This window comes from Oncorhynchus clarkii, chromosome 5 (genome assembly GCF_045791955.1).
Source record: "Oncorhynchus clarkii lewisi isolate Uvic-CL-2024 chromosome 5, UVic_Ocla_1.0, whole genome shotgun sequence".
Lineage (NCBI taxonomy): Eukaryota > Metazoa > Chordata > Actinopteri > Salmoniformes > Salmonidae > Oncorhynchus > Oncorhynchus clarkii.
The window spans coordinates 87199487-87213060 of NC_092151.1; the positions used below are offsets into that span (position 1 = coordinate 87199487).

The following is a 13574-nucleotide window of genomic DNA, read 5'->3' on the forward strand; positions in this document are numbered from 1 at the left end:
GGGCCCAGTGAACTCTGCTGCAAATAGAGTTCTCCCTGGCTAAAGCACAGTGCTATACTGCCTACACCAGCGCTCCTACTGCTCTACAGAACTATATTCAGAATAAGGCTCTGCAGAGAAGTGTGTCAGAAGCAAAATGCTGACTGAGTGGTTAACTGCAGTAGCCATACTAAACATGCTGCTCAGTGTTGCCATGGCTCTGTTTGTCGTATTACATCAGCAGCTGTAGTGTGAGTGTGTGTTCCCCTGTTCATCATACTCTCTCTAGCATGACCCCTTCCTATTCTAATCTTGGGTGGACCAGCCAGGACTCTTAGAGAGTTGAGAGGAAGGGAGGGATGAACGGTATCTATCAAAGAATCCAGAAGTGGAAACTACTGCAGTGTGTTACTGTTTGTGTTTAGTGTTTGTGCATGTGTGTGTGTGTGTAGGTGGATGTGCACGGAAGGGAAGTGACATAGGTATTAACAGACACACACAAACCTTTAATTCCTACAAGTCTTCCTATTCTCCATTACATATACTGGCTCTGGTTAAATAACTACTGTACTGTCAGGACAAACTGGCTCTGGTTAAATAACTACTGTACTCTCAGGACAAACTGGCTCTGGTTAAATAACTACTGTACTGTCAGGACAAACTGGCTCTGGTTAAATAACTACTGTACTGTCAGGACAAACTGGCTCTGGTTAAATAACTACTGTACTGTCAGGACAAACTGGCTCTGGTTAAATAACTACTGTACTGTCAGGACAAACTGGCTCTGGTTAAATAACTACTGTACTGTCAGGACAAACTGTGGGGTTGCTTACAATTGGCTTCTGTGTTTCTCATTGACGTATGTGCGTGCGTGACTACATGTGATCGTGTGTGTCTGGTTATGTGTGTACAAAGTGTGTGTGTACTCTGACGTTCTGGTCTCTCTCCTTAGGTAAATCAGTAGAGCATAGCTCTACAGTGCTGGCTCTGTATGAGGCTAGAGAGCTGCTGCAGGCCTTCGGCTGCAGGTCAGACTACGATGGGCGTGTCCGACCGGCCCTCGCCTCCCTGAACACCCTGCTGCAGAGGATACTCCCTCAGGTACGCTGCCTGGAGCTCATTCAGGACTGCAACGTCACACGGTGGCAAATCCCTTTTCTTTATGTTTTGGACCCAAGTTGTCCAAAGTTGTTCAAACTTATATGTATAGTATTCTTGTGTGTTTCTTAAAATCTTTTACAGTTTTACCGTTAAGCTCTCGTCTAAAGAGACATTCCAATGTTTGTGCTTGTTTACAAATGGCAAATAAATGTAACTTAAAGTTGATCTTGGTATGTAGCCAGAGAAAGTCTCAGAGGAGACCCACACCAGTGACGGTGACACCCTCATGGCGGAGGAGGAGGAGGAGGAGAAACAGACCACGCCTGCTCGAGTGTCACACCAGGAAGTGTGGGTGATGTTTGAGAACATCTGGAACAATGTGTGTGGGATCAGGTGAGCAGATGATACGGAGTTCATGTTTAGGACCTGTGGAGATGAGCCCATAGTTGGGAAGGCAGGGTCCTAAATACTAGTATTTCTAACATGCATTCTAAAGACTGTGCCTGTTAAAAGGTATGTTAGTATAAGAGGTCATTGTGCTTTGTTCAGCTCTGCTGTTTTCGCCGCTCTCCGCTTTGACCCGGGCGCCATAGAAACCAACCAGCCAGTAGAGGGTCCTCCCCTTCCCCAGGACGCCATCTCCTGTCTGCACAGACTATCTACTGCTGTCAGACAACTGCTACATGCCTTCACCAGGTCAGTTATACCATACTGTACTCCCTCCATTCTGACAGTACAGTAGTTCTCTCCTGTCTGTCTGCACAGACTATCCACTGCTGTCAGACAACTGCTACATGCCTTCACCAGGTCAGTTATACCATACTGTACTCCCTCCATTCTGACAGTACAGTAGTTCTCTCCTGTCTGTCTGCACAGACTATCTACTGCTGTCAGACAACTGCTACATGCCTTCACCAGGTCAGTTATACCATACTGTACTCCCTCCATTCTGACAGTACAGTAGTTCTCTCCTGTCTGTCTGCACAGACTATCTACTGCTGTCAGACAACTGCTACATGCCTTCACCAGGTCAGTTATACCATACTGTACTCCCTCCATTCTGACAGTACAGTAGTTCTCTCCTGTCTGTCTGCACAGACTATCTACTGCTGTCAGACAACTGCTACATGCCTTCACCAGGTCAGTTATACCATACTGTACTCCCTCCATTCTGACAGTACAGTAGTTCTCTCCTGTCTGTCTGCACAGACTATCTACTGCTGTCAGACAACTGCTACATGCCTTCACCAGGTCAGTTATACCATACTGTACTCCCTCCATTCTGACAGTACAGTAGTTCTCTCCTGTCTGTCTGCACAGACTATCTACTGCTGTCAGACAACTGCTACATGCCTTTACCAGGTGAGATACCTGACATATCTCTCACCTTAAACACCTGCAAACCTTGTAACTCTTAGGACCAGGACTGGTGACCACTACCACCCCAAACTTAGCCTTACCATATTCAATGGGATGTGTTTTGAAGGAGCGATTGCATATTGCCCAGAAATGGGACAAGCGTGATGTCGTCACAGTAGAGCTCCTGTCTTGACTTGTCCGTCTGGTGTCACACTCTCCTCTCTGCTAGACTCACTGCCATTCAGGCCAGGGGAAGATAATAGCGAGGCTGCAGACAATCGGCAATCAGTAACACTTTCACATTACGTCACTGGCGGTTGCTATGGTGATGACGTTATTAAAAAAGCAGCGGTCACATCCCAGCAGTCACGGGGTCACTGAAATCGTTCATGTTATGGTTGATGGCTCATTGTGATGTTTCTATTAGTTTTAAAGAGTTTGGCTTTCTCCTGGAGAGCCAAATGGCCTCGCCTTGTTTTCCACTACATTGGCTAGCTTCTCCTTCATCAAGAATTGGGGAATTTGGGGAATAGGATTGAAAGTAAGGCATGCTGCTGTGCACACAGACACAGCCTTTAACGGGGGTCCGGTTTGGTTGGTGTATGGTGTCTCCTCAGTCAGGAACGCTGTGACATTTGTCTCTTTCAACAGTAACTATGAACATTCTGCCTCATTGTAGTTTCAGTTTGAACCCAACCAGTGGTGTGTTCATGTATTTAACCTTTATTTAACTCGGGTCAGCTTTCTCCATTTTAAATCTTTCCTTAACGTTAGAATTATTTCACAATACTGATGACGGATCAGCTCCTAGAGCGATATTGTCACCCATGGCTGCAAATATTGACGTGGCTTATTGTAATTCTTACCCTATAATAATGCACTGAATCAAGATTTGGAACATCATTACACACATTAGGCTACACATCAACAAATATATTGAGGCAAAAATCACAAATAGCATTATTATATATCTTTTTTTTAAACTAAATTCAATGAACATAACATGTATTTCAATATCATTGAAATAATATAGGCCTATGTAGTCTATACTCTAGGTAGGCTGTTTATCTTTCAATGCAGTCATCTTTTCATTTGAAGCATCTGTTTATCCTTTGCTTGTTTGTAACGATTGCAAAGACATTGGCAACTTTGTATTTGTAATCAACTTCGTTGTCGGTGGTCAAAAATTGAGCTCTTGCTGTGACTGTATTACCAGTGGTCATGAAGGCAGTCAAATTCCATGTGATTGTTTAGCCACGGTAATTAGGCTTCTCCAAGCTCTGATGCAGGTTGCTGGTCATTAGTTTGCTAACTGCCTGGTACTCGGCACTCTATTGTCCCTCTAATCACTCTGACATCAATGCAAATGTCATTGAAATTCTAATCAAACACTTCATGAGTGCCCATGAGCTCATGTTGTGCAACCTTTCTATAGGCTATGCAATTGCGTGAGAAAAGAGTGATGGCCTCTAATAAAAATAGGAGGCCCCATAGGCTTTCTATAGGCTAGGCCTACTATATTTAATTCTGAACTTTCCTAATATTAAGCACATTGCTTATATTTATAACAGGAGTATAGCCTACCTGGCTGGCATGAAAATGAACCGTGGGGAAAGCGTCCTCCATTCGTTATTTAAGTGTATAGATGACATGTATTTTTCCCCTGCCCCTGTTTCGAGACAGGTGCATGATAATTGTTCATTCTAAATATAAAAAAATTGACACATATATTATTTATTATATGTAAAGACAAGATTCATTCAAGAATAGTCTGATTGGTGTCAACATTATCCTATCGCTTTGAATGATATATTATTTTTTAATCATAGTCGCACACCTCATGTAGCCTTGCCCATAGGCCTATATGTTTTGATAAGGTTTATATCACAATTTGTGGCCAAATAACGTCTTAAAATGAAGCGCATTAATCCGCTTTACAAGTGGTGTAGAGCCTAACTGGCATATAGAAGCAGCGAGTGAGTTTCGAGTTTGGGGAAGATCCATCTTCACCATTTATAATGCACCTTTTTATAATAAAAACATTACATACATAATCGCATTTGCGGTCACTTTTGATAATGGTGTTTTCCCGCTAATGGAACATTTGCACTTATAGCTTACTGCCGTGTGCGCGTTGCTGCGCTTATAATGTGAAGAAATAGCCTAATAGTTTATCACATTTTAAGCTAAACGTTCTGATCAATTATGTAAAATAGTTTGTTTAATGCTAGTGGTTGTATTAGTTTGGGATCTATCGCATCCCACAACTGTCCCAGACCATGTTTGGAATATTTATTTCTCACACAGAATAGATTAGGTAAACTTTTGTACTATGGGGATAGTAGATTGACAGGCTAGTGCTTTTGCTGTTCGTTAGGCCTAATCTTGTTGGCTGACAAAGTAACTGTGGATAGTTCTTTCAATATCTTCAATATGCATGCAGTTGCATCCTCAAAGTGTCTGTCTTCACTTGTAGCCTGTGAGAAATACCCGATCACGTGATGGAGAGCCATGTGAGTGAGAGGTGCTTCGGAGAACGCTGCACTCTGGGAGACGGGAACAACGGCCACTGGCTGCAAAAGGCATGGATCTCTTTAGGGTGCATTATGGCCACACAAAGGAGATACCACCATTCAATTTGAATTGTCAAATTGTGAATGAGAGACAGGAAGTGTATACAGCCTGCGCAAAAAACAAAGCAGAGCTCCTGACTTTCAAGCTATTTGTTTAAAAAAAAAAAACATAATTAGTCGCTTCATGCAGCCTTACAATGTATTAAAAATCAAAACATATATAGCCCAACATTTGTAAAACAACTAAAGTTACATTGACTCTAAATTAAGCATATAGTAGTACCTATTTCTTTGTTAACCGCTCAACACAGAATAGCTGCATGTGCACACTCCCTCAAATCGTTTGGAGAAAATATCCTTTCTATTTTATTCAGTTATGTTCAATTCTATTATTCATACTATAAAATAATATCAAGTATTTGCTTCGAATTCCATGGCGTTCTTGTCTGCTAAATTAACTAGTGTAGCCCACAGTAATATGGCATAGCCAGATCAGGGCCTAACATAAGGACAACTCAGAGGATGCTGTTCTGTTCTTCTGAAATAAAACTAGCTTTTCTTCATATCATGCTTCTGTAGACCTGTCTAAAATAAATAAGCACTCAGGACCTCAGACTGGGATGACGGTTCAACTTCCAACAGGACAACGACCCTAAGCTCACAGTCAAAACGATGCAGGAGTGGCTTCTGGGACAAGTCTCTGAATGTCCTTGAGTGGCCCAGCCAGAGCCCAGACTTGAACCCGATCGAACATGTCTGGAGAGACCTGAAAACAGCTGTGCAACTATGCTCCCCATCCAACCTGACAGAGCTTGAGAGGATCTGCAAAGAAAAATGGGATAAACTCCCTAGATACAGGTGTGCCAAGCTTGTAGAGTCATACCCAAGAAGACTCGATGCTGTAATCGCTGCCAAAGGTGCTTCAATAAAGTACTGCGTGTAACAAAATGTGGAAAAAGTCAAGGTGTCTGAATACTTTCCGAATGCACCGTACGTGCAAATCGGTGTGTTCAGGGGCTCTTTTAAGATGTTTTTGGGAAACAAGGCCCAGATTGGTGTTTTAGAGCTCATTAATCATTACATTTGTCTAACACCTCACTCAAACTCTCATTAGCACACACAGCCTACTGTACATTACAGTTGTAATATCCGAATATTATAAGTTACTCACATTATGTTCTAATAATACAGTTTATTTTATTACTATAGTTTTTGTAAAACTTCTCACACAATGAGGCATCTATCACACGTCTTCCAGGATGCCTCTTCACTACCTACCTAAACACCTCTTCACTACCTACCTGATTTCTGAATACAGATCAGGGCCCAATTTCCCAAAAGCATGTTAAGGCTTAGTTCATTGTTAGAACCGTGTGTTTGTGATGTAGTTCCAGTTTGTTCAGGGCTCTCTGAGTCCCCGAAAGTCTGTTTCTTTCCTGCTGCACATAATGTTGATTTGAATAAAGGCCAGGGTATTTCTGTACTGTACACATTAGGCAGAATAGGTGGTTGGTTAGAAATGGAACAGACAGGCCCAAAAACGAAGATGACTTTCATGTATGCCCATCTGTAGGAAGTTTGGGTGAGGTGTGTGTTGAAGCTGCTCCTATGTGGTTACCTAGGAGACAGACAGACAGTAGCTCTTACAGTAGCTAGCAGTGACGCATCATCACAGCCCATAACCCCCCCAAGTCCCTGACGGGAGAAAATATGTATAATGCAGACAGATTTAGCCTGCTGAAATGACTTTCCTTCCTCTCCCTCCACCATCTCTATCTCTCTCAATTCAAAAGGTGCTGTATTGGCATGGGACACATGTTTCCAAAGCAAGTGAAATAGACAAAGAAAAGGGAAATAAACAAAACATATACAGTAAACATTACAACAGTTTTTAAAAGAACATAGACATTTCAAATGTTATATTATTGTTAATGTCGTAACAATGTGCAAATAGTTGAAGTTCAAAAGGGAAAATAAATAAACAGAAAGATATAGGTTGTATTTAGAATGGTGTTTGTGCTCCACTGGTTACCCTTTTCTCATGGCAACCTTTCTCTCTCCATCTCTCTTTCGCTCCATCTCTCTTTGTCCGTCTTTCTCTCTCTCTCTCTCCATATTCACACTATACAGTCTAGAAGTATTTGAATTACCCCTTCTATCCTTAGTTCATTTCCTCTGTTACTTACTTAATGACAGTGTGTGGTGTGTCCCTCCACTAATCAGACCCTGGCTGTTTTGTAGGGTTCTGTCAACAGACAGCTGTATAGAAGATGCCCAGGCTCTCCTCTCCTTCATCCACTCCAGTGAGGTTAGTATTTCTAACTCCTAGTAACCTCTGTCCGGTGGTCACACCTCATCTGAGATCATTCATGTTTCATCTGTCCAGCTCCCAGTGTTTTGGTAGGGTGAATGAAGGTTTGTCATCCACATGGACATTGTAGGATTAATTCATTCTAAATGTTAATAGGATTGCAATGTTACATCACATGTATTGCCCAGCTGATTGGGCTGAATCTTAATACTGTAAGTGACTTGTGCTTTAGATTGCTGCCATGGAGCCCAGGTTCACTGCCAAAGACCTGTTGGACTGTCTCTCACAGCACGAGTACAGGTGGGTGGAGACACAAACATACACAACTACACTCACATACGCACAATTGGCTTTGTCGCACCAATACACCTGGGAGAGTGGAGAATGACCTCCCACAATAACACCAATACACCTGGGAGAGTGGAGAATGACCTCCCACAATAACACCAATACACCTGGGAGAGTGGAGAATGACCTCCCACAATAACACCAATACACCTGGGAGAGTGGAGAATGACCTCTCACAATAACACCAATACACCTGGGAGAGTGGAGAATGACCTCCCACAATAACACCAATACACCTGGGAGAGTGGAGAATGACCTCTCAGTGAGGATAAATGTTCTAGTTAACAGGATATCCAGCTAGAAACCAGGGTGGTCTAGTCCAGTTGTTCCCAACCTTTTTTGGTTACTGTACCACAAACTGAATTTTGCTCTGCTCGGAGTACCCCTGAAGTACTCCCTCGTGTGCATTTTACCAGTCTTCTCAAGTACCCCGTTTAGCTAGGCCTAGGACCCCTGTTTGGGAACCACTGGTCTAGCCCACTCATGTGTAGTAAGTGTCTTTGATGATAGCATGCCTAGGCAGGTCTCTGACATGTAGTGCATTCAGAAAGTATTCAGACCCCTTGACTTTTTACACATTTTGTTACGTTATAGCCCTATTCTAAAATGGATTACATTGGGGCTTTTCTCATTAATCCACACATAATACCCCATAATTACTGCCAAAGCACCTTTGGCAGTAATTACAGCCTCGAGTCTTCTTGGGGATGACTCTACAAGCTTGACAGACCTGTATTTGGGGTGTTTGTCCCATTCTTCTCTGCAGATCCTCTCAAGCTCTGTCAGGTTGGATGGAGAGTGTCGCTGCACAGCTATTTTCAGGTCTCCAGAGATGTTCGATGGAGTTCAAGTCCGGGTTCTGGCTGGGCCACTCACGGACATTCAGAGACTTGTCCCAAAGCCACTCCTGCGTTGTCTTGGCTGTGTGCTTAGGGTCGTTGTTCTTTTGGAAGGTGAGCCTTCGCACCAGAGGTCCTGAGCGCTCTGGAGCAGGTTTCATTAAAGATTTCTCTGTACTTTGCTCCGTTCATCTTTCCCTCGATCCTGACTAGTCTCCCAGTCCCTGCCGCTGAAAAACATCCCCACAGGGGTGGTGCCAGCATTCCTCCAGACGTGACGCTTGGCATCCGGGCCATGTAGTTCAATCTTGGCTTCATCAGACCAGAGAATCGTGCTCCTTATGGTCTGTGAGTCATTTTTTAGGGGCCTTTTGGCAAACTCCATGCGGCTGTCAGGTCACAGTTGTAAATGAGAACTTCTTCTCAACTAGCTTACCTGGTTAAATAAAGGTGAAATAAAAAAAACTGTTGTAACTTTTACAGAGGAGTGGATTCCGTCTGGCCACTCTACCATTAAGTAGGGTCACCTCCCTGACCAAGGCCCTTTTCACCCGATTGCTCAGTTTGACCTAGTGGCCAGCTCTAGGAAGAGTCTTGGTGGTTCCAAACTTCTTCCATTTAAGAATGATGGATGTGAATGATTTAAGAATGATGTATGTTCTTGGGACATTCAATGCTGCAGAAATGTTTTGGTACCCTTCCCCAGATCTGTGCCTCGACACAATCCTGTCTCGGAGCTCTACGGACAATTCCTTCAACCCCATGACTTGGTTTTTGCTCTGACACACACTGTCAACTGTGGGATCTTATGTAGACAGGTGTGTGCCTTTCCAAATCATGTCCAATCAATTGAAATTTCCACAGGTGGACTTCAATCAAGTTGTAGAAACATCTCAAGGATGATCAATGGAAACAGGATGCACCTGAGCTCAATTTCGAGTCTCATAGCAAAGGGTCTGAATACTTATGTACATAAGGTATTTATTTTATTTTTTATAAATTGGCAAAACAATTCTACAAACCTGTTTTTGCTTTGCCATATATGGGGTATTGTGTGTAGATTGAGGAGGATAAAAAAAATGTAATCATTTTATTGAATGATGAATCAATTTTAGAATAAGGCTGTAACGTAACAAAATGTGTCAAGGGGTCTGAATACTTTCCGAATGCAATTTAGAAATAAGAATGAATTGAATGGGCTTGGAAGCTCCAACCCTGAAAATTGACCGGTGAACTCCCAATTGCTTTCCATGGTATTTTGGAATGTTCTGTCAACTGATGCTGGGTTGCCATGGTAATGTAGAATGTTCATTCAAATGATGCTAACTGATATGGCTCATGCAATGTATTTTTTGAAATGTCAGTTGAGTTGACTCAACAAATCACATCACAGATTGAAAGGCTCGCTTCCTGCTTTAACTTAACTTAACCTGGCATGGGTACACCCAAAATGGCTGCCAGTCTACCCATTATGTCGTAATAATTTTTATTCATAATTTTTTTTCGATGGTAGCTGATGCATGGGGCTGGGAGTCTAGTTTCACCTCATTGTGACATCACAATCACCTCCCTCCCAGTGGAACTATCACAACCCTGATTGCCATGCCAGCCATTCTAGTCGCCGTGCCAGCCATTCTAGTCGCCGTGCCAGCCATTCTAGTCGCCGTGCCAGCGACTCTTTTTCTGAAATTCTTACGACTGTAAAATGTGATTATGGCTATCTCTGATGAGCTACCCAGGAAAGGGCAACAAAAAAAAGCACATTAATATATATGTAGCCTTAGAAATAAAGTTCATGAAATCAATAACTTGCTAACATCAGATAACAACATTAATAAATTAGCAATTTCTGAGACTCATTTAGATAATTCCTTTGATACAGCAGTAGCAATACAAGGATATAACATCTACAGTCGGATGAAAAAGTTTGGGCACCCCTCTGAGGCTGCAAAATAATTTACTCTGTCGTCACAGAAAATGATCACAGTGGCATGCCATTCATTTTCTAATAAAAGCTGAGTACTGGGGTATTGTCCAGACAAAGATTTTTAGTGTAGCAATATTAAGTTGAATGAAATTAAATCAGATGTGAAAAATAGGCTATGCAAAAATGTGGGCACCCTTGTCATTCTGTTGATTTTAATACCTTTAACTACTTAGCACTGATTAATTGGAACACACAATTGGTTTGGTGAGCTCATTAAGCCTTGAACTTCATAGACAAGTGCATCCAATCATGAGAAAAGGTATTTAAGGTGGCCAATTGCAAGTTGTTGTTCTCTTTGACTCGCCTCTGAAGAGTGGCAACATGGGGCCTCAAAACAACTCTCAAATGACCTGAAAACAAAGTTTGTTCAACATTATGGTTTAGAGGAAGGCTACAAAAAGCTATCGCAGAGATTTAAGCTGTCAGGAAGACCACAAGCACAGTTCTTGTTAAGGCCAGAAGTGGCAGGCCAAGTAAAATATCGGAAAGGCGAAGGATGGTGAGAACGGTCAAAAACAGCCCACAGGCCACCTCCAAAGACCTACAACATCATCTTGCTGCAGATGGTGTCACTGTGCATCGTTCAACAATTCAGCGCACTTTGCACAAGGAGAAGCTGTATGGGAGAGTGATGCGGAAGAAGCCTTTTCTGCACACTCGCCACAAACCGAGTCGCTTGCGGTTTGCCAACGCACATTTGGACAAGCCAGCTTCAATTTGGGATAAGGTGCTGTGGACTGATGAAACAAAGATTGAGTTATTTGGTCATAACAATGGACGTTATGCATGGCGGCAAAAGAACACAGCTTTCCAAGAAAAACACTTGCTACCCACAGTCAAATTTGGTGGGAGTTCCATCATGCTGTGTGGCCAGTGTCGGTACTGGGATTCTTGTTAAAGTTGAGGGTCGCATGGATTCCACTCAATATCAGCAGATTCTTGGGAATAATGTTGAAGAATCAGTCACAAAGTTGAAGTTACGCCGGGGCTGGATATTTCAACAAGACAACGACCCAAAACACTGCTCAAAATCTACCCAGGCATTTATGCAGAGGAACAAGTACAATGTTCTGGAATGGCCATCCCAGTCCCCAGACCTGAATATCATTGAGAATCTGTGGAATGATTTGAAGCGGGCTGTCCATGCTCGGCAACCATCAAACCTAACAGAACTGGAGATGTTTTGTAAGGAGGAATGGTCCAAAATACCTTAATCCAGAATCCAGACACTCATTAGAGGCTATGGGAAGCGTCTAGAGGCTGTTATTTTAGCAAAAGGAGGCTCTACTAAATATTGATGTGATTTTTCTGTTGGGGTGCCCAAATTTATGCACCTGTCTAATTTTGTTTTGATGCATATTGCACATTTTCTGTTAATCCAATAAACCTCATTTCACTACTGAACTATTACTGTGTCCATCAGTTATTTGATAGATCAAAATGAAATTGCTGACCCAGACACCCAATTATTTATAAATGGAAATCATGGAAATTGTCAGGGGTGCCCAAACTTTTTCATACGACTGTACAAAAGAGACAGGGATGCTTATGGGGGAGGTGTTGCTTTAATCTGAGCCTAGAGGAAAGTGTTTGTCCTCAGACCTGGATGGAAGCCAAAGTCATTCCGCTACCCAAGAATGGCAAAGCGGCATTTACTTGTTAGTGATGCACGGGTTGACTCATAACCCGTAGTCCTCACGGTTATATCTGCAGGGTGGACGGCTTTAGGGTCATTTTAAATGTTGTGTGGCTGAAGGGCGGTTGGGTTACGGGCGGGTTGAATAAACAGAAACAATAGATTAAAAGATCAATAAATGTACAGTACCAGTCAGTTACTAGTTACTATTTTCTACATTGTAGAATAATAGTGAAGACATTAACTATGATATAACACATATGGAATCATGTAGTATCCAAAAACGTGTTATCTAATATATTTTAGATTCCTCAAAGTAGTCACTCTTTGCCTTGATGACAGCTTTGCACACTCTTGGCATTCTCTCAACCAGCTTCACCTGGTTTGTTTTTCCAACAGTCGTAAAGGAGTTCCCACGTATGCTGATCACTTGTTGGCTGCTTTTCCTTCACTCTGCTGTCCAACTCATCCCAAACCATCTCAATTGGGTTGAGGTCGGGTGATTGTGGAGGCCAGGTCAACTCATGCAGCGCTCCATCACTCTCCTTCTTGGTCACATAGCCCTTACACAGCCTGGATGTGTGTTGGGTCAACTGACTAGTTAAATAAAGGTAAAATAAAATAAGCGCAAACCAGATGGGATGATGTATCTCTGCAGAATTCTGTGGTAGCCATGCTGGTTAAGAGTGCCTTGAATTATATAAATAAATCAGACAGTGTCACCAGCAAAGCACCATCACACCTCCTCCATGCTTCTCATTGGGAACCACACATGCGGATATCATCCGTTCACAGACACGGCGTTTGGAACCAAAAATGTCTTAATGCGCAGTATCTAACAAGTGGACTCATCAGACCAAACGACAGATTTCCTCTTGTCTAATGTCCATTGCTTGTGTTTCTTGGCTTGTGTTTCTTGGCCCAAGCAAGTCTCTTCTTCTTATTGGTTTCCTTTTAAAAGTGGTTTCTTTGCAGCAATTAGGCCTTAAGGCCTGAGTCACGCAGTCTCTTCTGAACAGTTGATGTTGAGATATATCAGTTACTTGAACTCTGAAGTATTTATTTGGGGTGAAATTTCTGAGGCTAGTAACTCTAATGCACTTATCCTCTGCAGCGGAGGTCACTCTGGGTCTTCCTATCCTGTGGCGGTCCTCATGAGAGCCAGTTTCATCAAAGCGCTTGAGGGTTTTTGCAACTGCACTTGAAGAAACTTTCAAAGTTCTTATAAAGTAATGAAGGCCTGTCGTTTCTCTTTGCTTATTTGAGCTATTTTTGCCATAATATAAATAGGGCTATCTTCTGTATACCACCCCTACCTTGTCACAACCCAACTGATTGGCTCAAATGCATTAAGAAGGAAAGACATTCAACAAATTAACTTTTAACAAGGCGCACCTTCAAATCAAATTTGATTTGTTACACACACATGTTTAGCAGATGT

The 13574-nt window shown here is 42.4% G+C and overlaps 1 protein-coding gene across 4 annotated transcripts in view; it reads left to right on the forward strand.

Annotated features, from left to right (window-relative positions):
• The window catches only part of LOC139409503 (SWT1 RNA endoribonuclease homolog), a 38942-nt gene that overhangs the window by 5719 nt on the left and 19649 nt on the right, over positions 1–13574 (forward strand). For all 4 annotated transcript variants that reach the window (XM_071154756.1, XM_071154753.1, XM_071154755.1 and 1 more), the window contains exons 10-14: positions 932–1080; positions 1319–1473; positions 1630–1776; positions 7254–7320; positions 7556–7623. In XM_071154756.1, coding sequence (XP_071010857.1) covers positions 932–1080; positions 1319–1473; positions 1630–1776; positions 7254–7320; positions 7556–7623 — 586 coding nt within the window. The remainder of the gene's footprint in view (positions 1–931; positions 1081–1318; positions 1474–1629; positions 1777–7253; positions 7321–7555; positions 7624–13574) is intronic.